The sequence below is a fragment of the Trichosurus vulpecula genome, chromosome 5 (assembly GCF_011100635.1).
Source record: "Trichosurus vulpecula isolate mTriVul1 chromosome 5, mTriVul1.pri, whole genome shotgun sequence".
NCBI lineage: Eukaryota > Metazoa > Chordata > Mammalia > Diprotodontia > Phalangeridae > Trichosurus > Trichosurus vulpecula.
Genome location: NC_050577.1, coordinates 272396382 through 272422564, shown reverse-complemented (window position 1 = coordinate 272422564; position 26183 = coordinate 272396382). Strand labels below are relative to the sequence as shown.

The 26183-nt window shown below is 43.1% G+C and overlaps 1 protein-coding gene across 2 annotated transcripts; it reads right to left on the bottom strand.

Annotated features, from left to right (window-relative positions):
* Window positions 1-4063: 4063 nt before the first annotated feature.
* LOC118850284 (keratin, type II cytoskeletal 72-like) lies at window positions 4064-18788 on the bottom strand. 2 transcript variants are annotated; one of them, XM_036759570.1, is made up of 9 exons: window positions 18315-18788; window positions 15813-16027; window positions 13609-13669; window positions 12334-12429; window positions 10931-11095; window positions 9215-9340; window positions 6869-7089; window positions 5482-5516; window positions 4064-4248 (listed from the first exon to the last, which is right to left on the bottom strand). In XM_036759570.1, the coding sequence occupies exons 1-9, from the start codon at window positions 18786-18788 to the stop codon at window positions 4064-4066; spliced, it is 1578 nt and encodes a 525-aa protein (XP_036615465.1). The 2 variants fall into 2 exon arrangements, with proteins under 2 accessions (XP_036615465.1, XP_036615466.1); XM_036759571.1 differs by lacking the exon at window positions 9215-9340.
* Window positions 18789-26183: the final 7395 nt, after the last annotated feature.

The window sequence follows — 26183 nt, the reverse complement described above, 5'->3', positions numbered from 1 at the left end:
TCAATATGTGGCCAGCAGGAATCATTTCTACTAGTTTCTCACCAGTGTTCTATATTACCTCAGTGCTTATTAATTTTGATTAGGGATTCTAGGTCTGTGTCCTGTGGGCCTTGTCTTTCCTATCGGTCTGGGAGTTTGGGGCGGGGGGGCGGGGCAAGAAATGAGACTCTTCCCTTGGAATCCTGGGTCCCCCATTTCATCCCCCAGAAGGCTCAGGCTGTACATAGCAAGTGCTCATTGAATGTTACTGGCTCAGCTCTTCTTTCAAAGAGCCTTAACTGCCTCCAAAATTCTCAGTTTCCCAATACAATTCCCAATATAATTCTCCTTAGACCAGGGTCTTTTTATTAGGAGTGAAAAGGGAATTGGGAAAGAGGGGCTATATTTTCACTCTTCCTCTATAACCACTACTGACCTTTAAGACAGCCATGGTAATAGCGGAAAGATCACCAAATCTGGTCAGACAACCTGGGTTCAAATCTTGTCCTTGCTACTTAATGCCTGGGTGATTTTGCACAAGTCAGTTGCCTTCTCTGGATCTCATCTGATAAATGAAAGGGTGGGATTAGATGATCTCTCAGGGTCCTGTGAGCTTTGTGTCCCAGAATTCTACAGTCCTGGAAGGTCAGAGGCAGGGAGAGGAGCCAAGTGGGGTTTGAGAGCCCAAGAGGATAAGAGCAGGTGATGAATGATGCAAGCAAGGCCCAGGGTGCACAGGGGAGGAAAGAGGGCCAGGGAAGGCCTGAGAAAACACTCACTTGATGCCAGCTGGCATGCCAGCGATGAGCAGGTGAGTGGCGACTCTGCCCCCGGGACATCCCAGGTCTTTGGCAGGTTTGGGCAGAAGGAGCCGCAGGTTTCTGCCTCCCTCACTTCGATGCTTACTAAGTACCCAGGAGAGAAGTTGCAATACCGGAGGAAAATCATAGAGGGCAATGTTAGCCCAGGAAAGAGCTGAAAAGACAGATTAAAAATCCTAATTTGTGTTTATATAGTAGCAGCACATACTCCACAGGGCGGTGAAGTTTACAAAGTGTTTGCTTCACAACAACCCTATAAGGGAGGCAAAGATTTAATCTTTACATTTCCCTGCATCCCACTCACTATATTGTATGCAGAAGGTGCTTGATAATATTTTTTTTTAATTGAAGCATTATTCCCATTTTGGAGATGACTTAAATGACTTGCCTAGAGCAGCAGAGTACCAAAAGCAAGACTTGAACCCAGGTCTTCTGTATCTAAGACCATTAGACCACACTGCCTCCTATGAAGGAACCAGGGAGTTAGACGGGAGCTTAGCCATTTTCATTACAAAGGATAGATCATACCCTGACATATTCCTAACCTGGCATTTGCTCGGTACCCTGGGTTAACTGTCTAGTGGAGAAATTTTTCCAATAATTACACCAGTGGAAATCTTCCAGTGGAAAGGGCTATTTTGTCAGGTAGTGAGCTCTCTGTCACCAGAAAACCTAGTCTAACCTCCTATCCAACACAGGAGTTCCTTCTACTATATCCCTACAGGTGGTTAGAAATAGTGAGCGTGTTGTATTTGGAGTCTGGAAGGCAGGGGGTCCTCTGACTCTACACCATCTGTTCTTTCCAATATATTTTGCATTAACATACTATAATTTACATGTGTGTGAGTCAACAAAAGCATTTATTGCCTTGTGTATATGTACGCATGAGTGCATGTGTGTGCACACACATAGGCAGTAGGTGGCATAGTGGATATCGAGTGCTGTATTTGCTTTCGGAATGACCTGAGTATAAATTTAGCCTCAGATGCTCGCTGTGTAACCCTGGGGGAGCAAATCACTTAACCTCCGTCAACCTCAGTTTCCTCATCTGTAAAATAGAGATAATAACATCCCCTACCACACGGGATTGTAAGGATCAAATGAGATGGCATGGAAAGGGCTTTGCAAACCTTCAAATGCTATGTAAATGGCATTTATTTATCTGCCCTGTGTCTGAACTCTTCTGGTGACAGAGGGCTCACTACCTCCCAAAACAGCCCTTTCCACTGGAAGAGGTGTAACTATTGGAAAAATTTCCCCGCCAGAGAGTTAACCCAGGGTACTGAGCAAATCCTTTAGGGCCAGGTTAGGAATATGTCAAGGTGTGATTCCCATCCTTTGAAATGAAAACAGTTTTGTGTTTAGTTGATGTGTTTTTTAATTGTCTCATTCCCCTTGATCTCTGAGAAAGTCTTTTGGGAAAATGCATCTTCTGTCCTGGGGCACAGAGGACAGCTGCACTGAGCTGAGACAAGGGCTGACAGCAGTCATAGACAAGAAAGGCTGGCACCAGGTAGCTCAGGGATGCTGCCTAGTACAGCTGAGGAAGGCAGAAAGGGAGTGTTGCTCTTGGGAGGGCTTCAAGAGGCAGTTTGGGTCCAGCCTGTCATGGTCCATCTGGTCACATAGGAATAGTAAAAGGAGGATGGCTGGGGAAAATAAATGGGGAGGGGTCAGGAAAACCACCACAGGAAAGTAGTCATTGGGAGCTTTTCAGCATGAGTGGGGAAATCAAGACAAGCTGTCACAGAGCAAACAGTCTCACCAAGCTTTGAGTACAAGACTCCATAATGGACAGCCTTACAGGACAATGGTGGTGGGGAGGAAGTGTAGGACTATGATCCCTCTGCCCTAGACCCCCTCTCTATTTCTAATCAGAGAACACTGGTCTAGAGAGAACTCTTTATGAGAAGTTGTTGCCTTGGGAACCTGAAAATTCTGAAGGTAGTTAGGGTGTGCTTGTGTGTGTGTGTGTGTGTGTGTGTGTGTGTGTGTGTGTGTGTTTTCTCCAAGGATCAGCCTAGTTAAGTATGGAAAGTATCCACCACAGGATACCCACAGGTTGATGACATTTTTGGTCATCAAAACTCCCAAAGACCATCTAATATGGCAGAGAGCGGCTGTAATCTGCATTGTGGTGGGAGAATACATACTGCAGAAATCTCGAGTCTTAAAACAAGAGAAATTGAGAGAGATGTTAATTCATATTTATGATCTGTGTCCATTCAGTAGCTTCACATCCAGAAGCAGACGGTAGGAACCACAGGCAGGCAGGTGCCGGATTAGTCTTAGAGCAATTATCTGTAGTTGTTGACTGGAAAATAGTTCTTTCCTTGGAGTATTGTGGGCAACAGAAACCACACCAAGCAACAAAATAGCATAGAACATTTATTCAGGAGGCAGCAGAAAACTGACAATGATCAACCATAACTAGGCACCAGACACAGCATCAGGACAAGCATATGGACAGCCCAAGGCAAGAATTCTCTTTGGCAATCTAAAGCCGGCAGAGTTGCATGTGTATGGGGATTGGGGACCAGGGGGTGAGGTATTCGGGGATACAACAGCTGGAGGAGCTGAGGAACATCCAGAATATGTAAACCCTTTGTATCTTGAGAGGCAGCATAGTGTAGCAAATAGGATACTAGACAGGGTGCAGGTTGTGCCCTTGCCACTTAACTGCAATGTGACCATGTGTCTAGGCAGCTAGGTACTGGATTGGAGTCAGGATGACCTGAGCTCAAAGATGCTCGCTATGTAATCCTGGGGGAGCAAGTCACTTAACCCCCCCCCTTAGTTTCTTCATCTGTAAAATGGAGGTAATAATATCCCCTACTTCACAGGGTTGTGAGGATCCAATGACCTCTCTGAGACTGTTTCCTCAGCCGTAGAAGGAGAATGAGAATACCTACAGCATTCCATAGCATAGTGCCTCCCTCATAGGGGTGGTGTGAGGCTCCAATGACATAACATGTGTAAAGTGCTTTGCAAGCATTAAAGTTACATACAGATGCCAGCCATTGTTGGGTTTGTGGCCCTGTGAAGGCTGCCCACAGAGAAGCAGTTATCAGAGTCCAGCTAGGCTGGGCTGGATCCCCTTTCTGGAAGATACTGAGTTTGACAGGAGAGGGAACTAATCAGGCTTTTTGAGAGCAAAGAGAGCTTCCTGCCTTGGGAGCAGAACAGGGGGTCGCTGGGTAGCAGCAGGGGCCCAAAGATTCCATGCACATATTCTAAACTGGTAGGACTCGGCTGCTCAGCCTTTATCTGGAGCCCTTTTTGGCTGGAGGGCTGCTGCCTTTGGTCATCGGCTCCTTGTAGTCGCTTCCACAGCTGCCCTTGGTTTTGATTTCAGCAGCTCCCTGCTTATAGCTGTAAGTGCTGGAGGTACCAAAGCCCACACTAAAGCCGGTGCCTCCTGGCCCAGTGTTGGTGCTGCTGATGACAGCTGTGAAAGAATACACATACCAAACTGATGCAAGGCAAAGGCAAAGGGAGCAGACAGGAGAACAACATGTACAATAGCAACAGTGTTGTAAAGAACTGAAATGACCACCATGATTCCAAAGGACAGAGGAGGATTTCCTGACACACAAGTGATGGACTCACAATGCAGAATATGACAGAGATTCCCAGACATGGCCAATGTGGGAAATTGATTTGCTGAACTATGCATATTTTATATAAAGGGTTTTTGTTTGGGTTATTTCCTCAGGTAGGAGGTGGAGTGGAGAAGAGAAGGAAAAGAAGGCTCTGAATAGTTTTGTTTTTTTCTTTTTAAAAGAAGAGAAATAAAAGATGACTGAAATGTTTCTGGAAAGCCAGAAGAAAACAGAAAGAAGGCAAAAAGGAATTACAAATAGGACAGCTTCAAAAGTAATTTTAAGATATGAAAGAAAATACAATATGCTTAAAAAGAAAACAAGCTGTATAGAAAAAAAATCCACAGTTTCATATACTACTCTCTCTGTTCAATTGAGCGCATGAAAATACTTAGGTTTTCTTTTAAGTTCACTTTTTAAGTTTCACTTTTAACTTCACTTTTAAAAGTCAAAAAAGAATCTTGAGAACATTAAGGAAAGAAAGATGGGAAGGAGGAAAGAAGGAAGGAGGTAGGGAGGAAAGAAGAAAGGAAGAAAGCAAGGAAGGAAGGAAGGAAGGAAGGAGGAAGAAAACAATATAGTGGGAGAGCCCTGGATTATGAGTCTGGACACTCATGTCCTTCCCCTGGCTTTGCCACTCACTGTGTGGCCTTGGAAAATTAATTCCCCTTTCTGGTCCTCATCCACAAATGAGAAGACTGCACTCACAACCTTTCTCTAAAACCCCTTTCCAGTTCTGACAATGTGTGGTCCACTTGAGACCTTCCACCAAAGGCTGGAGGCTGCCTAGTCAGACATGTCATAAAGGGGATTCTTGTTTGAGTAGGGGCCAAACTAGATCCCTCTGGAGTCCCTTCCAACTCTGTGAATTTGCCATTCTGGCATTTTAGAACTCTTCCTTCCCCTGTTCTCCCTTGATTACCACCCAAACCCAAAAGTAGTCTACATTGCTCCTTGGGCTTTTGCCTCTCCCTGTCCTCTAAGTATCCTGATTCCCTGGGCTGCCCTAGAAATGACAGGCCCCTGTCCTATGTAAAGGAGAGTTACCAAGGAGAGGGCTGAGGTCTGCATTTACTTACAGATGCTCACGGAATTGGGATACTCGCCAGACATCCTGCAGAGGATGAAACACAATCAATCAAGTGACCAACCAATGACGGTTATTCTACCTAGCCCAATGCATTTTACTCTCAATTATGCAGTTGTAGAGAGGTAATGCTAAAACAATTTATATAAACTATTCCCAAGTCAGGCTAAATCCTCAGTTGCCATTTCCTACCTCACAATATCTTCCATAGAGGGGTATAGTGTGACATTAGGGATCAGTATGGGACAGTGGAAAAGAACCCATTGACCTAGGTTCAGATTGCCAGCTCTACTGCTCAGGTCCGTGCAGTAGACTGTGAGAGTCAATTAAGCTCTCTCTGTCTCTGTCTCTTCCTCTGTAAAATGAAAAATCTTAGACTGATGATCTCTGAGGGTCCCATCCAGCTCTAAAACTATGAAAATTCCCACCTCATCCCATTTTGCTTTGCCTTTCTTAGGGAAATGAGCCAGTGGGTAGAACTCTGGATTTGGAGTTAGGAGACCTGAGTTCTAGATCTCCATCACTTACTAAGGGCGAGTCACTTGATTGTCTCAGTTTCCCTATCTGTAAAATGAAGTTGATCTAGATGACCCCTAAAGTACTTTCTAGCCGGAATATTCAGTGACAAAGTTCATTCTTACTCTAAGTCCTTTTCAAGGTTCAATTTTAGTGCCACTTTCAATACAAGGTCATTCCTGATCCCTCCCACCCCAAAATCACTTTGTATTTCATTTTTATGTATTTCACATTTATTTATCTGTGTACATGTTTTTCTTGATAGAATGTAAGCTCCTTGAGGGCAAACACTGGTTTTTTCCCTCTTTTTATATTCCCAGTGCCTAGCACGTAGTACATGTGCCAACAAATTCTTATTGATTGATTCATTGGCACATTATATATGCTCCAATCTACCTTTCCAGGCTTGTTGTATATTTTCTCCCATCATGTAGGCCAGCCAGATTAGTCTTCTCACTGTTCGTTACATATAACATTTCATCTCCTTTCCCTGAGACCTTTTCTAGACTGTCCCTTATGCCTAGAATGCCCTCCCTCCTCCCCTCTGCCTCTTAGAATGCCTAGTTTCCTTCAAAGCTCAGCTCAAACACCCCTTCCTACATGATGCCCTTTCCAGATACTAGTTCCTCTCCTCCCCCAATTATATTTCATAAACACTTATTGCACATGTTGTCCACCATAGGATGCAAGTTCTTTGAGGGCAGGACCTATTTCATTTTTATCTTTGGCATTACCTAACCCAGTACCTGACAAATAGTAAGTGCTTTAAAATATTTGCTGATTTATTTATAAATAAATAAATACTTGTTTTATTGTCTTGATGTAGCTTGTACGAAAGCGACATTACTCTCCCCACTCCTCACCTGCACTCCTCGCCCTCCAGTAGTTTCCTGTAGGTGGCAATCTCCATGTCCAGGGCCAGCTTGATGCTCATCAGCTCCTGGGAGTCCCGAAGCAGGCGGGCCAGCTCCTCCTTGGCACAATGTAAGGCACCCTCCAACTCATCCAGCTTGGCCCTGGCATCTTTCAGAGAACAGTCACCCCGCTGCTCAGCATCTGCAATAGCTGTCTCCAAGTTGGCACACTGTGGGGTGAAGGACATAAGTTCTATTTTTGACTACATAGAAAGTCTTGATGTTACAGGATCACAGGTTTAGAACTAGAAAGAACCTTAGAGGTCATCTGGTCCAGCAGTCTCATTTTACCAATGAGGAAACTGAGGTCTAAGGAAGTTAAGAGACTAGTCCAAGGTAATATATATCTGAGCTTTAGATTTCCCCACCCTGGGGAAAATAATCTACCCAGCATTGGAGTGAACCCTACGTTGGAACCAACTTGGCTAAGGCTTGGAGAATGAGAACTTCACACATTCTTCATCCCTCTATAACCTTTCTAGTCCTGAGGACTCTGTCACCTCCTGCTTTGACACAGGACCAGGGACTAGCCATATGCCCTGCTGCTGTGTAATAGTGCCCCTCTCCCTGGCACCTCCCAACCCCCACCTTTCTACCTCTTGCTAGGGAATTGTTAATAACATTATTATTGCCGTACGAAGGACATGACAGTCTACTGTCTCATGGCTCCACTCATAATCCCTGTGTTTCTGAGTCATAGAATATCTAGGCTGAAGCTCTCTTCCCTGACCATTACTCCCCACTCCCTCATACCCATCCACATCAGCCCCAAACATACCCTATCCAATACTCTAAGTATGAGCCCAGGAGGACTGAGCTTCCATGGTCAGGACAGTCAAAAGCAGGGCACCCCATTATATTGTTATAAAATACCCTTCATACTATATCTATACTCTCCACAGATGAATTGGTTAGTATATATTTTATATTTAAATGTTGTTGAGCCCTCTCCCTCTGATAGAATGTAAGGTTCTTGAGGAAAAAGACTGTTTTGTGGTTTTTTTAAATTTTTGTATCAGCACAATGTGTTCATGATGGGCACTTAACAAATGCTAGTTGAATTTAACTGAGTTCCAGTTCAAATTGTCATTTATTTAGATACCATGAGGACCAATATTAAATACTTTGGCATCTTCAAAGTCAATACTCCTGCCTGCATCCTAGGTTTATCTAAACCTGTATTTATGCAAATAGGCTCAAGAGAACATGGAGGAGGAATTCTATGGGAACAGAGCAAAATAATGTTCTCATGTGTTCTGAATAATAATAATATCTCATTTGGATCACAAAAAGTCAATTGCTGCTTAATATCCTTTCCCCATTATGCAAACCTATCATTTTATCAATTAAACATCATAATCTAGTGTTCCTGGTTGCTTCAAGGGCCTTGTGCATATTTTGCATCTATGCAATTCTTGAGTCTTCAAAAAAAACACTGCCAGCACTTCATTTTCTATATATGGATTATCCACTTAGTTAATACTTGGTCCCAGCCTTCTTTCCTTGACTATTTTGGCCCTACTCACTCTTCAGAGGCTGAAAGAGTAGGTACTTCAATTGAAGTAGGAGTTGGGAGGGGAAAAGAGCTGAGAACCTACGTGGAATGGGGTGAGGGATATGGAGTCAGAAAAGCCTTTAGGAGAAGCCTACTTCTACAAACACCTAGTTTGGCCTGCTGCTTCCAGACAAGGGTGAAGCATGCATCCAAGTGGAGTGGCAACATCAATTCTACAAATTTATGAAGATGTGCAAATATGGTCCCTGGCCACCAGAAAGCAAAGGGCAGGGTGACTCCCATGCCAGCCCATACAGAGCATAAGATCACAGATGAAGATCTGGAAAGGATCCCCCAAACCATCTAGTCCAACCCCCTCTCTCACCCTACTAATTTAATCTTTTTTCTTGGTACTCCCCAACATACATCATTTATCCAATCAGCTACATCTCTTTACCTTGCCCATGTTTTACTCATATTGTTCCACTTGCCTGGAAAACCCTTCAGTCCTATAAGGCTCATTTCAAGTACTTTATTTTCCATGAAGTCTTCTAAGCCTTTGCTGTGAGACCTTTTGATCTCCCTTCTCCCTAATCTCCTACAACATTTATCACACCATATGATTTAGCAGTTAATTATATGCTATCTTAAGTTAGTCATCATGTAGACTAGTCTCTCCAAATAGACTGCCCATTTCTTAAAGGCAGTGGCCATCTATCCTCCTCAACGTCTTGGGTTATGCTAAGCACATAATAAATACTCAACAAACACTTGCTGGTTGATTTATCGGCATAACTCACCTGTTTCTTCACACTCCCGATCTCTGAACGAAGTCTCTGGATCAGTCGATTGAGTTCTGAGATTTCAGCCTTGGTAAGTTTAAGGTCATCACCCTGCCGGCCAGCTGTGACTTGTAGTTCTTGGATCTGAGGGTGAATAGCAAGGACAAAGAATAGGGAAAAGAATGAGGATTTATTTATAGGGGATTAACTGATTAAACTGAACAATTTGGTCTCACATGCTCACACAGTATTTACACAAACATAGTATCGAGGTCTCAAGGACAGTAATTGTAACAGTCTGTGACCAAGTATTCCAAAAGAATGAGGAAGGACCCTGGAGAATTGTCACAAATGTGGCTCTCACTGACCTTGACAAAGGGTCATCATTTCTCTGCTCCTTGGTATTCTCTATGCCAAAGAATTCAGGCCACTTAAAGCCCAGTCCAATGTCTAAGTCTTTACTCATAGATACACACAACACAGGGAACCACAAAGCCAAGCACGCAGGGAAAGACACCCACATAAACAGACTCCCCCAGAGCCATACTCCTCTGCCATTAAAAAAAAGCTCACCTAAAAAAAAAAAATAAAAAAATAAAAAAAAAACAAAAAAAAATAAAAAAAAATAAAAAAATAAAAAATAAAAAAAAAAAAATCTCACCTGGCTCTTCCTCTCCCTCCTTCCAACATCCTCAGTTCTGTTGCACAGTCTATAATAGTCATTTTAGGAATAGCAGCCCTGGGGCCCTTGCACACTTTTATATGCTACCTAAAGGTGTTCTCATGGTAGGAGAAAGATCAGTGCCCATGTTAGGGTTATTAGGAGCCAAGTAACCACTGTCTTCCCACAACTCAACTGTTCTGCCTTACTTATCAAAATAATACACAAAAAGAATTAGAAAATCAGGAAATCATCCCAAGAAAACCAAATGGGATCAGAATGACCATTTTTTTTCAAGAGGAATGTTTAATTAGCCTTAATAAATCAAGTTTCCTTTGTCCATACCCATAATAAGACAGATATTCATGTTGTCAAAGTAGAAAAGACTTTAAGCCACCATCTCTTTATCCATTAATACATATTTGTTGAATGGATCTGTGAATCTGACTCCAAGCAGAAGAATCCCTGTTCTGCTCTGAGGGGGACCTCTCTGATTCTCAATGGCTTCCAAGGAATAAAAATGCCTTCAGTCATCATTTACAATCATGGCCAAGAAGCATTTACTTAAATTTACACTCTTTATTTCCATTAGGAGAACTTTGGTGGAATTTGAGTTTCCTCTCCTCTCACTATCCTAGCCCCAGGGACTTAGAAAGTAGCCCCAAAGTAGACAAGAAACATAAGACAAAGTAATGTCAAGAGCCTGGCCAATTTGTGGAGTCATGCCAAGCTAGAGTACAGGTGATCTAAATAGAGGCAGAGGTCCAAACCTCAGTGCCCACATCCAGTATTAAAAACTCCATCTGAGCCCACCCATGTCTGTGAGAGAAATTTCTAATAGGAGAACCAGATTAAGTAGCTGTGGCCCACCCCCAACATCATAGTGTAGTGGGAAAAAGACTTGGATCTGGGTCCTAGCTTTGCCAAGTACTAGCTGTGCGACTTTGGCCCAGGCTTTTCATTTCTCTGATCTTCAATTTATTCATTTATTAAATGGGGATAATACCTATCTCAGAGGGTCATTCTAAGCATCACGTGAGATAACTGGTGATAAAATCTTGACTATGCCCCACCTTGCTCTGATACAGGGCCTCAGCCTCAGTCTTGCTTTTCATGGCAGTCTCCTCATACTGGGTTTTGATCTCATCAATGATGCTGTCCAGGTCCAGGTCTCGATTATTGTCCATGGAGAGGATAACAGATGTATCACTGATATGGGACTGGATCTGGGCAATCTCCTAGGCAATGGATAGGCAACAGTGAATTTAAGAGTATCCCTCTTTTTCTAAATGACCTCTTATGTACCCCTAGGGTACTCTATGCCCTGAATAATGCAAATACGGAGGGTGTGCTAAGAAACACACAATAATCAGCTCTCCAGAAAAAGCAATGTACGTACACTACACTTTTAAGTTTCACCTGTATCATCAATATTTTCTCCATCACTTTCTTAAGTCTAGACAATCCACAAAGAAATCAAAGCCCTGAATTGTAGCCTTTGCCCATTCTGAGTTTTTACCCTGAAAATTTAACAATCAGCTCTTGAGAGCCAGTTCAAACTGGCTCCAGCAATATCCCCTGGTCTCACTTTCATGATCCAAGAGTGGCGCAGGAGGGACAGCAGTTGACCAAGAGTCAGAAGAACGGAATTTTAGCTCACCTCTGCCACTTATTAGCTTCGATTGAGAGTCACTTTATTTCTTAAAAACTCAGTTTCCTCAACTGTAAAACTGCACTGACTATTTTTCTCTTTCTCTGTAGCCCCAATCCTAAGCACAGTGACGGGCAGGTAGTAAGACCTTAATGAGTATTTTTTTAATTTCTCTTTTAATTTACATGATTTCCAAAGTCCCTTTCAGCTCTAATTTTTCAAGACTGTTGTCCATGTGTCCTATACCTATGTCTGCTTGGGTTTGTATATCCATCTCAAACTAACAGTCCCTGAAGGTTAGAAAGCATATGTGTCTTTCACTTTTGACTGTTCGTAGCCCCTTTTTGTTCTCTCTCCAGTATATCTGGGAGTATTCTTAACATTTCTGCTCTTGAGGTGAATTGTGTTCCTTAACAAAAACCTTGCAAATAAGTAACTACACTTACCAGCCTATCTTCCTCCTCACTCCTTCCGACTAACTCCTTCAGCATAGCATCTGCTTCCTGGCCCCCTCACCCAACCCTTGCAAATAAGTAACTACACTTACCAGCCTATCTTCCTCCTCACTCCTTCCGACTAACTCCTTCAGCATAGCATCTGCTTCCTGGCCCCCTCACCCAACCCTTGCAAATAAGTAACTACACTTACCAGCCTATCTTCCTCCTCACTCCTTCCGACTAACTCCTTCAGCATAGCATCTGCTTCCTGGCCCCCTCACCCAAACCCAGTTCTCTAGATCTTGGGCAAGGAGACAGATGGCGTCTGTGAGACCACCAGTCTGCATGTGTTACTTGTGCGAGGGAGAGGATGGGAGATGATGCTTACCCCTTCATGTAGGCACTTAAGGAATTTGATCTCATCAGCTGCGGCTTCCACCTTAGCCTGGAGCTCTATTTTGTTCATGTAGGCTGCATCCACATCCTGTAGAAACAATACCCCAGGGAGGTATGACCTCTTCCTTCACGTTCACCCCCTTACCCCTGATCCAACTGCTCCAGGACACAGGGGAGGTGTCCTGCTGGGGCCATAACTTCAACATCACATGGTAATGATGTCTGCCTCCCAAACTTAGCACTTCTGCCAACAGGATAGCTCTGTACTTTCACTTCACCTTTTCCATCCTTAATGGGAAGAGACCCAGGAGTTCAGAGAACTACATGCCTGCACAAGATGCAGGTGTGCCCAATGCATATGGTTAATCAAACATCTGAATTTTAAACCAATGAATTTTTATCTTGATTTCTTCCAAACAACATGTCAAGAATTTATCCTTTTCCAGGCCACATTCCAACTTTCTCCATCATGCTATATACAAAGATCACTCCACTCCTAGACTTCCCTCATTGGAAATATTCTCCACTCCACTGACGTCATCTTCTGATTGGCTGCTTCCTCTCAGAATCTCCATTTTAAGGAGGATGCCCAGATCAACTATGTCTTCATTCTTCTACAGGCTGTACTCCTTACTCTCCTACACTTTGTCTATGATGCTTCTAGGCACTTCATGTATTCTTTCCACCTCCCTTTTATGTGTTGTCTTCTCACACACACACACACACACACACACACACACACACACACACACTAGAATGTAAGCCCTTTGAGGGCAGGGATTATCTTTCTGCTTATATTTGTATTACCAGAACTTAGCTTGAAGTCTGAGACGTGATTAAGAAATGCCTCTTGAATCGACTTAACTCAAGTCAATAAACTCAAGACAAACTACTTGGGAGTAATGACCTTAATGGACATTAAGAAATACTGATCAGGGCCCAAGGGATAAAATGACTCAGATCCTTTCTCAGCTGCTCACTCACTGTGTGACCCTGGGCAAGTGACTCACACTCTCTCGACCTATTTCCCCTTCTGGAAATTAGGAATAATGATAATAGTAGTCACTTCCCCAAGTTGTTGTGAGGATCAAAGAACTTCTAGAACCTCAAAGCACCATGTCAGTGCTTGCTGTCTCCTCCCACAAAACCACCAGATTTTCCTGCTTGCCTGGAACGAAGATGCCAGTGGTCAGTGAGCTCTTTGGGCCCACTCATGACTACCTTTGCTTTGCTTCCCCTCTTCCACCCCCAGCAGTGGCCATCTCACCTTCTTCAGCACCACAAACTCATTCTCAGCCGCTGTTCGTTTATTAATCTCCACCTCATACCTACATGGGAATAAAGAGGAGGGACTGCAAATGAGATTCATTAAGAAAATAAAGACACCCAGGCAGGCAGGGAGGCTCTAAACTTTAACAACACTGGAGTTCATGTCCAGTGGGAATGAAGGAGGCTTTACCTCCGTGATGCACATACAGTCTTCTCCAGTGAAAGTTCCTCTACTCCTTCCAAATTTTGTTCAAAATAATGACTATATTTACGTAGTGGTTAATAGGTTACAAAAATTTTTACCTCACCATATGTGTGTGCAAAGTGTGCAAGACAGGTATTATCATCCCCATTTTATAGATGAGGAAACTGAGATTTAGAGAAATAAAGTGGGCTCTTTACTCATTATACTAAAGAGTGGGTTTATCCAAAAAGAGCTCTACTAGGAATGAATTTTGGTCTTGATGCAGAAATTGTAGGGAGGCACATGATGAGACTGTCCATGGTCACAAGTATTAAATGGGACCACTGACACTCAAATCCAGGTCTCTACTGACTTCATAGCACAGAACTTTCTACTAAATATTTTTGGTTGTTGTTGCTTATTTGTTCAGTTGTGTCTGATTCTTCATGACCCCATGAGCTCTTGTCCTCCACAATCTCCTCAACTCTGTCCAAGCTCACGTTTGTTGCTTCCATGATGCTATCTATCTATCCATCTCATCCTCTGTTGTCCCCTTCTCCTTTTGCCTTTAATCTTTCCCCACATCAGGGTCTTTTCCAATGAGTCTCATCTTCTCGTTATGTGGCCAAAGTATTTAAGCTTCAGCTTCAGTAGTCTGAATCAATTACTAAAATATACCCTCTCTCAAAACTACACAACTCTGATTGCCTTTTTTCCTCCACATCCCCTCCCCACTGGGGTGATCAGCTTGCCCTCTGTTCCTTCACATGGCTTTATATATTGTTTATAATCACCTTCAAGTCTTAGTATATGCCCCATTTCTCCCACTTACCCACTGAAACCAATCATACAAACAATAAGACTTCTACTCCCTAAGTTTAGGGAACAAGTCTCCTTCCTCCCTTTGTTTCTATGTCCAGTTCTGGGAAAAGCCAGCTGTGCACTTAGAAATCACTCAAACGGGAAAGTACAAGATGGCACTGAATGGAGGAGGTTTTCTTTTATTGCCTATAAATTACCTATAATCTCAGAAGCCTCCAATTCCTAGAAGTCCTGGGCTTTGGAAGCTATGCCTAGGGGCATGGCATCCCGAAAACTGGCCTTCTGATTCCTGGTTCAGCTTAATGGGAGAAACAGCCCACTTCCAAATTAAGATGCCTCTCAATTCTCCACACGTATGGTGGGGACCAAAAGTACAGACAATAGTAGGGGCTGCACTTTTAATTTCATTGGCATAGAGAACTCCTCAGTGAGGAAACCCCTGCCGATGCAGGTTGGTCTGCAACCTGTAGCCTTGTCGGTTAAGTGACTTGCCCAGGGCCAGTCACACAGTTTCTATGTGTCCCAGGCACAATTTGAGCATGTCTTCCTGGTTTTGATGCTGGGCTCTCTACTCATTATACTATAAATAGCGGGTTTATCCAAAAAGAGTTCTGCTAGGAATGAATTTTTGTCTTAATGCAGAAATTGTAGGGAGGCATATGAGAAAACTGTCCAAGAAATTCTAATACACAAGGAGCCAGAAAATCCTCCAGGTTCCAAATCTAGACCTACTCTACTGTCATCTTTGCTCTAGGAACAAACAATATCATTTATCAAAACAATAGCCCCCCAAAAAAGTTAGTAGTCTGTGCAAAACTGCGTGCTCTCTCTCCCTCTCTCCCTCCCTCTCTTGTCTCTTCCTCCCTCCCTCTCTCCTCCCTTTGAGTCTATCTGATTCACACATTCCTGAAAGACTGAAGAGACTGGAGAAAGGAAGGAAAGAAATAATGGTAGTGTCAACAAAGGATTAATATTAGCATGAAATCTTTAATTGTGGGCAAAGAGCTGAAATTGTTATTTTCCACCAATAAAATACATATCTGCCACCTCCTCTGCTTACCTCTTCTTTTTTTAAGTTTTATTTATTTTGTTTTTAATTTATAAAATGAAACTAGCATTTCCATAACATAGTTGAATAAAAAAAGATGATTGCACATGAAACTGAAAACTGATTACGTATAACTTGCTATCCTTACCTCTTCTTGAAATCCTCCACCAAATCCTGCATGTTCCTCAGCTCGGAGTCCAGTCTCACCCTATCCCCTGACAGTGTCTCCACCTGCCTACGAAGAGTGCTGATGTAGCCTTCATAAATGGGCTCTAGATTCCTCTTGCAATTGTTCAGGTCCAGTTGCTGCAGTAGGTTCCACTTGGTCTCCAGCACCTGGTTTTGTTGCTCCAGAAAACGCACCTAGAACCCCATGCAGTTGACAATTAGAACCCCAAACTTGAGTTAGTTGACTGAGGTATTTTCTAGCTCTGAGAACACTATAGCCTTCCTTCACTTCTTCTAGGTTAGGAAGGAAGTCAAGTGGTAAAGACCATGGCCATTGCTAATTAGAGACTGGCTATGGTTATTGAGGTCATCAAGGAGAAAAAACCTGATCCAAAAGAAATCATGCAGTAAACCTAGAGGAAATAGGGGAATGGGATTCAGAAGGTGAGTGGTTTCCTTCTCTATGGAGGTGCGATGCGGAAGCATGCTACCCACTGACAGAGATGATGGACTCAACATGCAGAATTAGACAGCTTTGGATGTGGCCAGTGTGGGAATTTGTTTATATTTGTTGTCTTGATCTTTTATTTCTTTTTTCCTCAGTGGGGAGGAGGACAGGAGATGTAAAAATAAATAAATGCTTATTCATTGAAAAGAATATTGTTTTAAATAAATTGTTTTAAGAATGTAAAGAGGATAGAAAAATTCAGTCGCTGCCTTTAAGGAGATTAATTACAAGGGCTATTTTCTCAGCCTTTCCTCTGCCTCTATAGTCCTTCTCAAATTCCATTAACTCTCCCTTCTGCTATTCTCCTATTTCATTCCCCAATTTTTCTGTGACTCCACAGTTCAGTCTCTAGCCAGAAAAATCTGCCCTCTGCTCTATTCTCAAAATTCCTCTCTCCCACTTTTGAGACTTCACATGGGCCAGCCTCCCTTACCTGTCTTGTCTTCCAAGCCAAAGTAACCCTGCACTATACTCTCCTCCTACCTTACCTCCAACTAGGAAACCTTCCTAGATTAATTCCCTTACAATGCTTCAATGTCCCCACCAAATTCCTCTCCATTCTCCCAGTTCTGATTTCTAGAGCTACGTATAGCTTTCTATCTCTATTTTTGTGTGTGTTTAGGTATCCTGGATTTATTGAGCATCATTTTTTTTCACTGAACATTTTTTTCAGTTATTTAATATATTTTATTTTTCCCTAATTATGTGTTAAAAGAATTTTTAACATTTTTTTACAGTTTTGAATTCTAAATTCTCTCCTGCCCCTCTTTTCTCCCTGAAACCACAAGCAATCAGACATAAGGTTATACATGTGCAGTCATGTGAAACATTTCCATATTAGCATTGGACATCATTTAAAGCAACAGTTTTCAAGGTGTGGTCCAAGGACCCCTAAAAGTCCTGAAATTTTTTAAAAAGGTCTGTGAGGAACCAGGAGAACATTGTACACAGTAACAGCCATAGTCTGCAATGACTGATTTTGATAGATTTAGCTCTTCTTGGTAATGCAAGGACCTAAAATAATTCCAAAGGACTCATGATGGAAAATGCCATCCACATCCAGAGAAAGAACTGTGGAGTCTGGATGCAGAGTGAAGCAGGCTATTTTCTTTTTTTTTGTTTTGTTTTGTTTCTTTCTCATGGTTTCTCCCATTCATTATAATTCTTCTATACAACATGACTAATGCGAAAATATGTTGAATAAGAATGTATATAGAGAGTCTATATCAGATTGCAGCCTGTCTTGGGGAGGGAGGAGGGAAGGGAGGGGGAGAAAATTTAAATCTTATGGAAGTGAATGTTGAAAACTAAAAATAAATAAACAAATAAAAGAGTCTGTGAGGTCAAAACTTTTCATACATTTGAATTTTTAATTTAGCAAATACTGGTAGATATAACCCACATAAACTAAAGCTCTTCGTGTATGGGGAAGGGGAGAAGTTTCAGCAATTTTTAGGAATGTAAAGGGGTCCTGAGATCAAAAAGTTTGAGAACCACCACATTCCATTGCTTATCTCCAACTTATCATTTATACAACCTGCTCGTGCATCATCATTTGCATGTTGTCTTTCTCATTAAACTGTGAGCCCCTCAAGAGCCATCTTTTACCTTTCTTTGTACCCCAGTGCTTAGCACAGTGCCTGGTGCATGGTAGGTGCTTAATAAATGTTTATTAACTGACTGACTAGCTCCAATCCCAGCTCTGCTACTTGATTCCAGATAAGTCACTTCTCTTTTGCTGAGTCTCAGGTTCCTCATGAGGAAGTTGAATTGTAAGATGTCTAGAGTCCTTCCAGTTCTAAATCTTTTAGTCTCTCGTTAGATGAAAGCCCCACCCCCCCCCCAGGGCAGAAATAGAGGTTGCTCCTCTTTCTGAATCGCCCCCGCCAATTCCCACCAGTGCTTATATGGGGCTCTGCCTAAGGAAAGAAGGAGGGATTTTCAAGACAATACAAAGAAGACAGATCAACCCACCTTGTCGATGAAAGAGGCAAACTTGTTGTTCAGTGCCTTGATCTGCTCGCGTTCCTGGGTCCTTACTTTCTGGATTTCAGGATCCAGTTCCAAGTTGAGCGGGGCCAGGAGGCTTTTGTTGATGGTCACCTGGGGGATGCCTCCGGGTGGACAGATCGATGGGCACGCAGGCCCCAGCCCGGCATTTCCAAAAATTGTTCCCACAAACCCGCTTACCCTGCCTCCCCCAAAACCAGCCCCATGCCCCAGGGCATAACTCCCAGTCCGGGATGCCCCTGTTGTGGCACTGATAGAAATGCGACGGTTGCCACACAGGCTGTAAAGACTCTTGCTACCAAAGGCCGCCGCCCCTACTCCCTTCACCCCACCTCGGAAGGAGGTTGCACTGCTGCTGAGCCGACTGGAAATGATAGCTGAGCAACCGCTGAAGCCAATGCGGTCCCCACTGGGGTAGTGATTGAACTGGCGACTCATGGCAGCCGGGCAAAGACGGAAGCAGATGCAAAGCAAGGAGACAAAGAAATGGGACCAAGAGGTGGAGCTCAGCTGATCTACCTTGATAGGCTCTCCTCTTATATAGCCTGCACTGCTGGGGTAGAAGACAATGGAGTCAGCTTAATTTATGGGTCAGGAATATCTTTTAGGTCACCCTGGACCACCTTGTAAATTACCTCTTTGGTTCTCCATTTTGTAAATTATCTGTCACCCCACCTCACAGATTTTTGTCTCTTCCACCCCGACTCTGATGAATCCCCTATAAAATGACCCAGGACACAGAAATTGCTTTGCTTACATGTTGCATTATAATAATTTGAGGTTATCTATTCATGTTGCCCTCCAATTACTGGGGTTATCAACTCCTGGATCTCTAAAGTAGGCTCCCAGATTGTCTCGCCCCCTCAGTGATTTGGGACTGTGGGTTGGGTTGATATTGGGGCCAATTCTGGGTCAGAAGTGGAATGAGTAGTATTGTGAACCATTTAGGGAAATGTCCTTCTTACCTTCCACTGACCACAGATATTGACCAAAACTCTTCCCTTCCTATTCCCTGTATGGTTCCTGTGTTGGCTGCTGAGGAATGAACTAAGGTAAGGAAGTTACATGGGTCCTTCCTTGGGGAACTCAGAGTCTAAAAGGGGAAATGTGATACATACCCAGGACAGAGAAAATTTTTTTAAAAATACAGTCCTAAGACAACTGGTCAAAGACATCATAATTACCTGATGCAGAAGAAAGGAAACTAGCTGGAAGGGGAGCAAAAGAAAAGCAAGAGAAGGAGGAAAATGGTCAATTTCAAAAGAGAAGTTGTCCTAAGTAAAAATGGCTTGTGTAAAAATGTCACCAGAGACAAGTCAGGTCAGGGATTCTTAATCTTTTTTTGTACCATAGACCTTTCTGGCTGTCTGGAAGAGCCTTGGACCCCTCCTCAGATGAATATTTTTATTTAACATTTGAAGGAAATGCTTAATTTCAATTAGAGATTAGTGAAGCTAAAGGTGTAACTTAATCCCCTCCTCCTGAAATCTATTCGTGGGCACCTTGGAGGTCTGTGCACCCCAAGTTATGAGCTCCTGAGTTGGGAAATGTCCTTCCCCAAATAGTTCTACAAATGAAAGAGATCAGAGGCTGTCCCTGGAGGCAGGAGATTGACTGTGATGATCCCTCAAGGTCTTTTTCAGTCTCAAAGACTATGATTCAGGACTTGGGACTATCTAGACATCCCTAATCTTGGATCTAGGACCTGATAGGACTGTCAGCCTGTAATGACTCCATTTTGCACCTTGAGGCAAAGCATTAGAGTCAGGCAAAGGCAGAATTACGACAAAAAGGAAGGCTGTCCTGCACCTGAATTGAGAGCCCATTCTTCTATTCCACTCCCATTACAATTGGGAAGTTCTTCTCTGTGTGTAACTGAGCTTCCTCTGGCTATAACAAGCCTGTTATTCTAGAGATTCTCTTTAGAGATAAAGAGTAGATGGTCCTCATCTGTTGAACACTTTATTTGATACAAGGGTTTTGGTTTTTATCTTCCAGTGGAGGAGGAAGAGAAGACAGTTTTGTTCATTAAAAAGTAAATTTTAAAAATTAATAAATAGGAGGCCTAGTGAGTCCCTGCTTAAAGATGTCCTCTCCAAAAAGAGCTCTGTCTCAGATTAAATCTCTTCCACTGTTTGGTGTACAATTTGGACTATGTTCAAATGCTCTAGTCTTTCTTTGTGTTACTTCATGTCCCCTCTCTCTTGGAAGGTCCCCAAGGGCAAGGCTCATGTCACTTCCCCCAACATCCACTTCTGGCCTTCCCTCGGCCAGCTCAAGAACCTGCATGTAGAGATGGGAGAGGAAGCAAGAGACAGGACATCACAGGAAGAGTGGGGAGATGCTGAAAGGCTTCCTGATACATGAGATGCTGAATGACTTCCTGACACATGAGAATCTGGAGCCACTCTAAAAGAGGATAGGGAGAGGGCTCAAAACCATGCTGTATCAGGATTGGTAGAAATAGACAAGGATGCTTCTCCTAGAGAAGAGGAGCTTCAAGGAGGGGAAAGCTGTAGCTATGGTCAAGCCTTAGCAGGGTTGTCATATGGACAAAGGACCAGGATTATTCTATTTTGCCCCAGAGAACAGAACCAGGAGCAATGGGTAGAAGTTTTACAGAGGCAAATGAAGACACAATGTCGGGGGCAGGGGGTGGGGAAGAATTTACCATTAGTTAGACCTATCCAAAAATGGAGCAGGCTGCCTAGAGAGGAAGCAAGTTCCCCCTTCTTGGAGGTCTTCAAGCTGAGGCTGGACCATCACTTGGTGGATATGTTAGCATACAGATTCCTTCCTGGATGGGCTAGACTAGATAATGTTGAGGTCCTTTCCAACTCCAATGAGTTAATTGGGGAGGTGGAGAGGTAGAGAAGACATATTACTCTTCAAATCTTCAAAGAGCTGTCATATGGAAGGGGAATTAGATTTATCTTAATATAAACTTTTTGAGGGTAAGAACTGTTTTATTTCAGGCTTTATATTTCCAGCATCTAGTAGGAGCCCTTGCACACAGTAGGCACTTAATAAATATATTTTAAATTGAATTGTTAGATCATTCTGCTTGGCTGGAGGAGAAAGAATTAGGATCAAAGACTGACGGGTCTTTGATTTGGACTTAATGTAAAAATTTTCTAATAATTAAGGCCATCTGAAAGTTGAATGGACTTCCTCTCAAAGTATTGATTTCCCATGATGACTAGCAGTCTGGACAACCACTGAAATCCAGGATGTTAGGGAAGAGATTCCTGTATTAGGCAGGAGTTAGACTAAATGACATCAGAGGTCTCTTCCAACTTAGAAATTCTTAGTGAGAGGCAGCAGGCTGTAATGGAAAGATCACTAGACTACAAGTCAGTAAATATATTTTCAAATCCCAGCTCTGTCAATCTCAATACGGCCTTGGGAAAAATCACTTCTCCTCTCTAACTTTGTTCTCATCATCAATCAAAATAAAAAAGAGATTGGATGAGGTGATCTCTATGGGCCCTCCCGTGAGTTGATATCTCCATGGCCTCTTCCCATACTGCCTGGTATGTCTCTGTGGTCTTGGCTCTGCTAGGCCCTTCTGGGGAGTCAAATGGTGCCCTGGGTATCAGAGCCAAGGGCCCTGTGTAATCAAAACCAAAGTTGTTTACCTCCCAGGGAATGAAGTTGTTAGAATCTTGATAAGCAAGGGAGGCACCAAGGTTAAGAGAAGATTAATCAGTCTAGCGCTGACTTGAAAGGGAAGATTTTGTGCCTCATTCTTCTGGGGGATATGTGTGAGCAGCCTCCTAGAAAAGACCTGGGGGAAATCTGTGTACCCAACCCTTCTGAAAGAGCCATGTAAACTGCCATTCTGAAGGGATGATCAGTGTGTCCAATCCATGATAGGTTGGGGGGTGGGGAGATATCTGTTGTCCAGACCCACCAAGACTGTTCTGTATCACTGGTTCCTCTTTGGGACAGGTATCTGGTGCTTCTTTGGGGTTTATTAGTCAATCCCTAAGGTAGTTCCCTGCCTCCTGTCTCTCAGGAGAGGAGGGATATTTCAATGTCTATGCTCCTATCAGGAGAGTCTATGTATTCAGAACCTTTGGAGGAGACAGTCTATAAGGGTCTCTGTACATTCTGTCCCCTTAGAGTATCTTTGTCTAAATCTTTCTTCCAGGGTTCTTTGTAACCAGCCTTCCTCTATGTGTTTACTTTCTTTGGGAGAAATGGTCCATATATCTGTCCCTCTTCAGGGGTATCTATGTATCTAATTCCTTGGAGAGTCAGGGAATCTGTATATCTATCTCTGAGGTGTGTGTGTGTGTGTGAAACTTATATGACCCTGATAGGCTACTGGGAAGAGAGTGTCTCAGTCCTTTGCAGTGCTTAAATAGTGATGTTGAGTAGTAAAAAGAATTCTGGAGAAATCTGTAGACCTGGGTCTGAATCCCAATTCTGACACCGATGACTTGTGTGACCATGGACAAGTCACTTCTGTACTTCAGTTGGGAATAATTATAAATGGGAATAATTATATTTTCAGTACTTGCCTTAGAGGGTCAATATGAAGAGTTTTCTGAATTTTAAGTGCTATGTAAATATGCACTTTTATTAACTAACTCCACTCTATTTCCAGACTCTTATTTGGCATCTTTCCCCTCACTTTAAGCATGTTTTACATCTGAGAACAGAAACACATAGAAGGGATCTCAGTTACAAGATTAGGTTAGACTAAGGAAGAACTCAATAGAAGGAACTTTTAAACATTTTAAACATTTAAAAACAATAAAGATGCTCCATTTCTCTGGGATATTAGTAGTTCTGTCCAGGGACAGGGGGATAGATAAGTTTTCAACATATTTTTGAGAGAGGATGAATGAGTCAGTGACCTGTCTTCTCCCAGAATCTATTTATTTAAAAGTGACGAGGACCAGAGGTGAAAATGAAGTACCAGAGTAGGAGGATCAAAGGGGTGAGGGGAGAGGGGAGAGGCGAGAGGCCTGGAGGATAGCTTTCATCAGCATCCCAGCCTAGATCACCCCAACTGCTAAGTCATGAACTAAGGTTTATTATACCCCTAGGCCACCCTCTGGTCTGCAATCAACACTGAGCTGCAGCTCCCAGAGGAGAGTTCTTTAGAGCAGAAGACTGAGTACCATTTGGAGATTAAGCAGAGAGGTAAACAAGATGACCCATGGATCAGGTTGTGGTGGCAGTTTTGTGGTTGAAGGAGTCATCAGAATGTCAGTCAGTGGAGGTAGTGAGTGTCTCTTCCCTCAAGTCCAGGTAGGAACTCTCCCAAAAGACAGTAGGCTCCATACCTGAGGTCTTTGATACTTTTTACTGGAGGAACGGTATTAACTGTGGCCCAACCGCCTAATCCTGTCCCCCAACCCATTCTGTCTTGCTAGACCTCTGGCACTCACGATTAAAGTTGTCTATCTGGTGCCCCATCACTTGTGTACAGAGCACACCAGAGGGGCAAGGGATAGTGGGTCTGCTATATCTCCCATCCTCCATCATTTTGGAACAGGGTTTTAGACTTTGTAGTGAACCTAGTAATTCTCATCTTGGGTGTGTATATCATTTCCCCTTGTCTCAGCCTGGGAGCTCCCTGAGGGCAGGAATGGTGTCACCCCTCTCCCAGACCAGGATCCAGGGTGGTACTTTTCATGTGGCAATCCAGGAAAGGAGTCAGGGAACAAAGAGGAAAAAGAATTTCATGATGTAGTGACAATCGGACTGAATTTAGGAGGCAGGAGACCTCCATCCTAATCCTGGCTTTATCTCCAATTAGTGTATGAATGAACTCTAGTTATTGGATCTCTTTGTGTTAAACTAGATGACCTCTAACATTCTTTAAGCTCTAAGATTCTGATTTGTGAATCAGCTTTCTTATCAAATCAGATGAATGGGCTAAAGTAGGTGGGTCCTTCCATGGATACAGTGGTATGCTGGAAACAAATTGTTAAATTTTCATTGTGAGCATTCAGACCTTAGACATTGACAAATGGTCTATGAATCAGCACTTATTTATTATTTTGTTGTTTGCCTAGACTTGAGAAAAGGAAGGAGAAAATGTTAATATCGCGGATTGAACTGAAAGGTGTGTTGTGCGGACCTTTTTTCCCGAGATTCAGTTGTTAAACATTTTACTAGCGCACCTCTGGGTGGTCTAATGGCAAAAACACTGGGTTCCATTTCTGGGCCTCAGTGTCCTCATCTGTAACATGAAAGGGTTGGATGAGATCATCCCTAAGGACCCATTCCAGTTACAAATCTATAATGCGGTTGAATCAGAAGGACTAGAATAACAGCTCAGAGCTTTCAATATGTCATGTGATTTGATGCAGCAAGCCTGTTAGATAGGTGTCGTTTTATTATTCCTGTTTTATAGACGCAGAAGCCGAAGCTCAGAGACATCAAGCATCTTCCTGACAGCTGCACAACCAGGGTCTGAGAGGAGATTTGAAATCGTGTTTTCCCGATACGTCCTGACAAACCTGGCGTCCGACCTCTATGTCACACTCTGAATTCTACCCCTGCTGCTTCGGATGATCGATTGAGAGCTGGAAGGAACCTCGGAAGTGGCCCAACCCACAGTTTCTCAAACCGAGAAATCCTGAAACTCCCCAAGTTTAGTTGTTTTTTTTTTTTAATGAACTTTAAGTCTTTTGTTAATAGGGATTAAAGTGATAATAATTTTAGAGAATTTTCCTATAAGGGCTAAACTGAAGGGTTCTGCCACTATGGAAAAGCTTGAGAAACCCTAGATTCTAACCCAATACCCTCATTTTATACAGGAGGTGACCGCAGCCCAGACACATTAAGAAACTTGCCCAAAATCACACAGGTAGTAAGGGATAGTCAGCATTTGAACCCAAGTCCTCTGACTCCAAATCTAGGGAGCTTTCTACTGCATCAGGCTGTTTCCCCTAGTGTCTCATTCCTCTACCTAAAACAAGCTACATGTACTACTGAGTCACTTCCCTAAATCTAGATGTGATTCATATAAAATGAGGCAGTTGGACTTGATAATTCTAAGGTCTTTTCCGGCTCTAATATTATTTGAGTATAATCAGGGACTAAACCTGCCTTTTGGATTGTTTTCTGGTGATGCTGGAGGAGGCGTAAGCCTACAACATTAAGCCTCCCCCAGGAGGGACGCATCCAATTTGTCCCAATAGATAAACCCTCCAGGCAAAGTTTCGGATAACACAGTGAATTTGTCGAGTTTATTGAAGGGGCACAGGGAAAAAAAAAATAGTGAACAGAGAGGCCAGGCAGCAAGGAGAGAGAACACCATGAAGTCACATGTACAATTGCATATGGTCGTTTGTCTGCAATCCCCTCCAAGAAAAGCCATCCACTAGAACTGTCTGCCGCCATTCTGAGCTGCCCCTCGCATTTCCTGTAGCAGTCTCAGCTGGGAAAGGGACTGCAGTTGACAGCTGAGCCCTCTTCCTCTCTGCATTCAAAGACTTTGCTGTCAGCACACCTTCCTGGAACCACCTCCTTCAATCAGGGATTTCATCTCACTCTGGAAAAAAAGAATTTCCCCTTCCACCCAACCTGGCCAAACACAAAAGGAAAAGAAAAGCTCACATCTTTGCCCATAGGAGACACTTGATGAAAGTTTTCTCTAAAGCCCCAGGCTGTGGAGTCTTCTTCTCTAGAGAGGTCATAAACATGGAAGCATTTCTTTCAGGAGTGGGTGCTAGCAGGGCTATTCTGGGTAGAGACAGGGGGGCAGACAAGTCCTAAAAGTCTGTGGTTTTCTAGCAAGAAAGAGTAAGGTAGAGAGCCCAGAGATGGAGAAGGTTTCAGTGGCAAAGAAAAGGAAGGAGAACATTCTAA

Coding starts and splice junctions, on each gene's coding strand:
- LOC118850284 (XM_036759570.1), bottom strand. CDS start 18,788: ATGAGTCGCCAGTTCAATCACTACCCCAGTGGGGACCGCATTGGCTTC. Junction 12,430..13,608: donor AGTTTGTGGTGCTGAAGAAG/GTGAGATGGCCA, acceptor TTGTTTCTACAG/GATGTGGATGCAGCCTACAT. Junction 9,341..10,930: donor AGGCCCTGTATCAGAGCAAG/GTGGGGCATAGT, acceptor ATTCACCCTCAG/ATCCAAGAACTACAAGTCAC.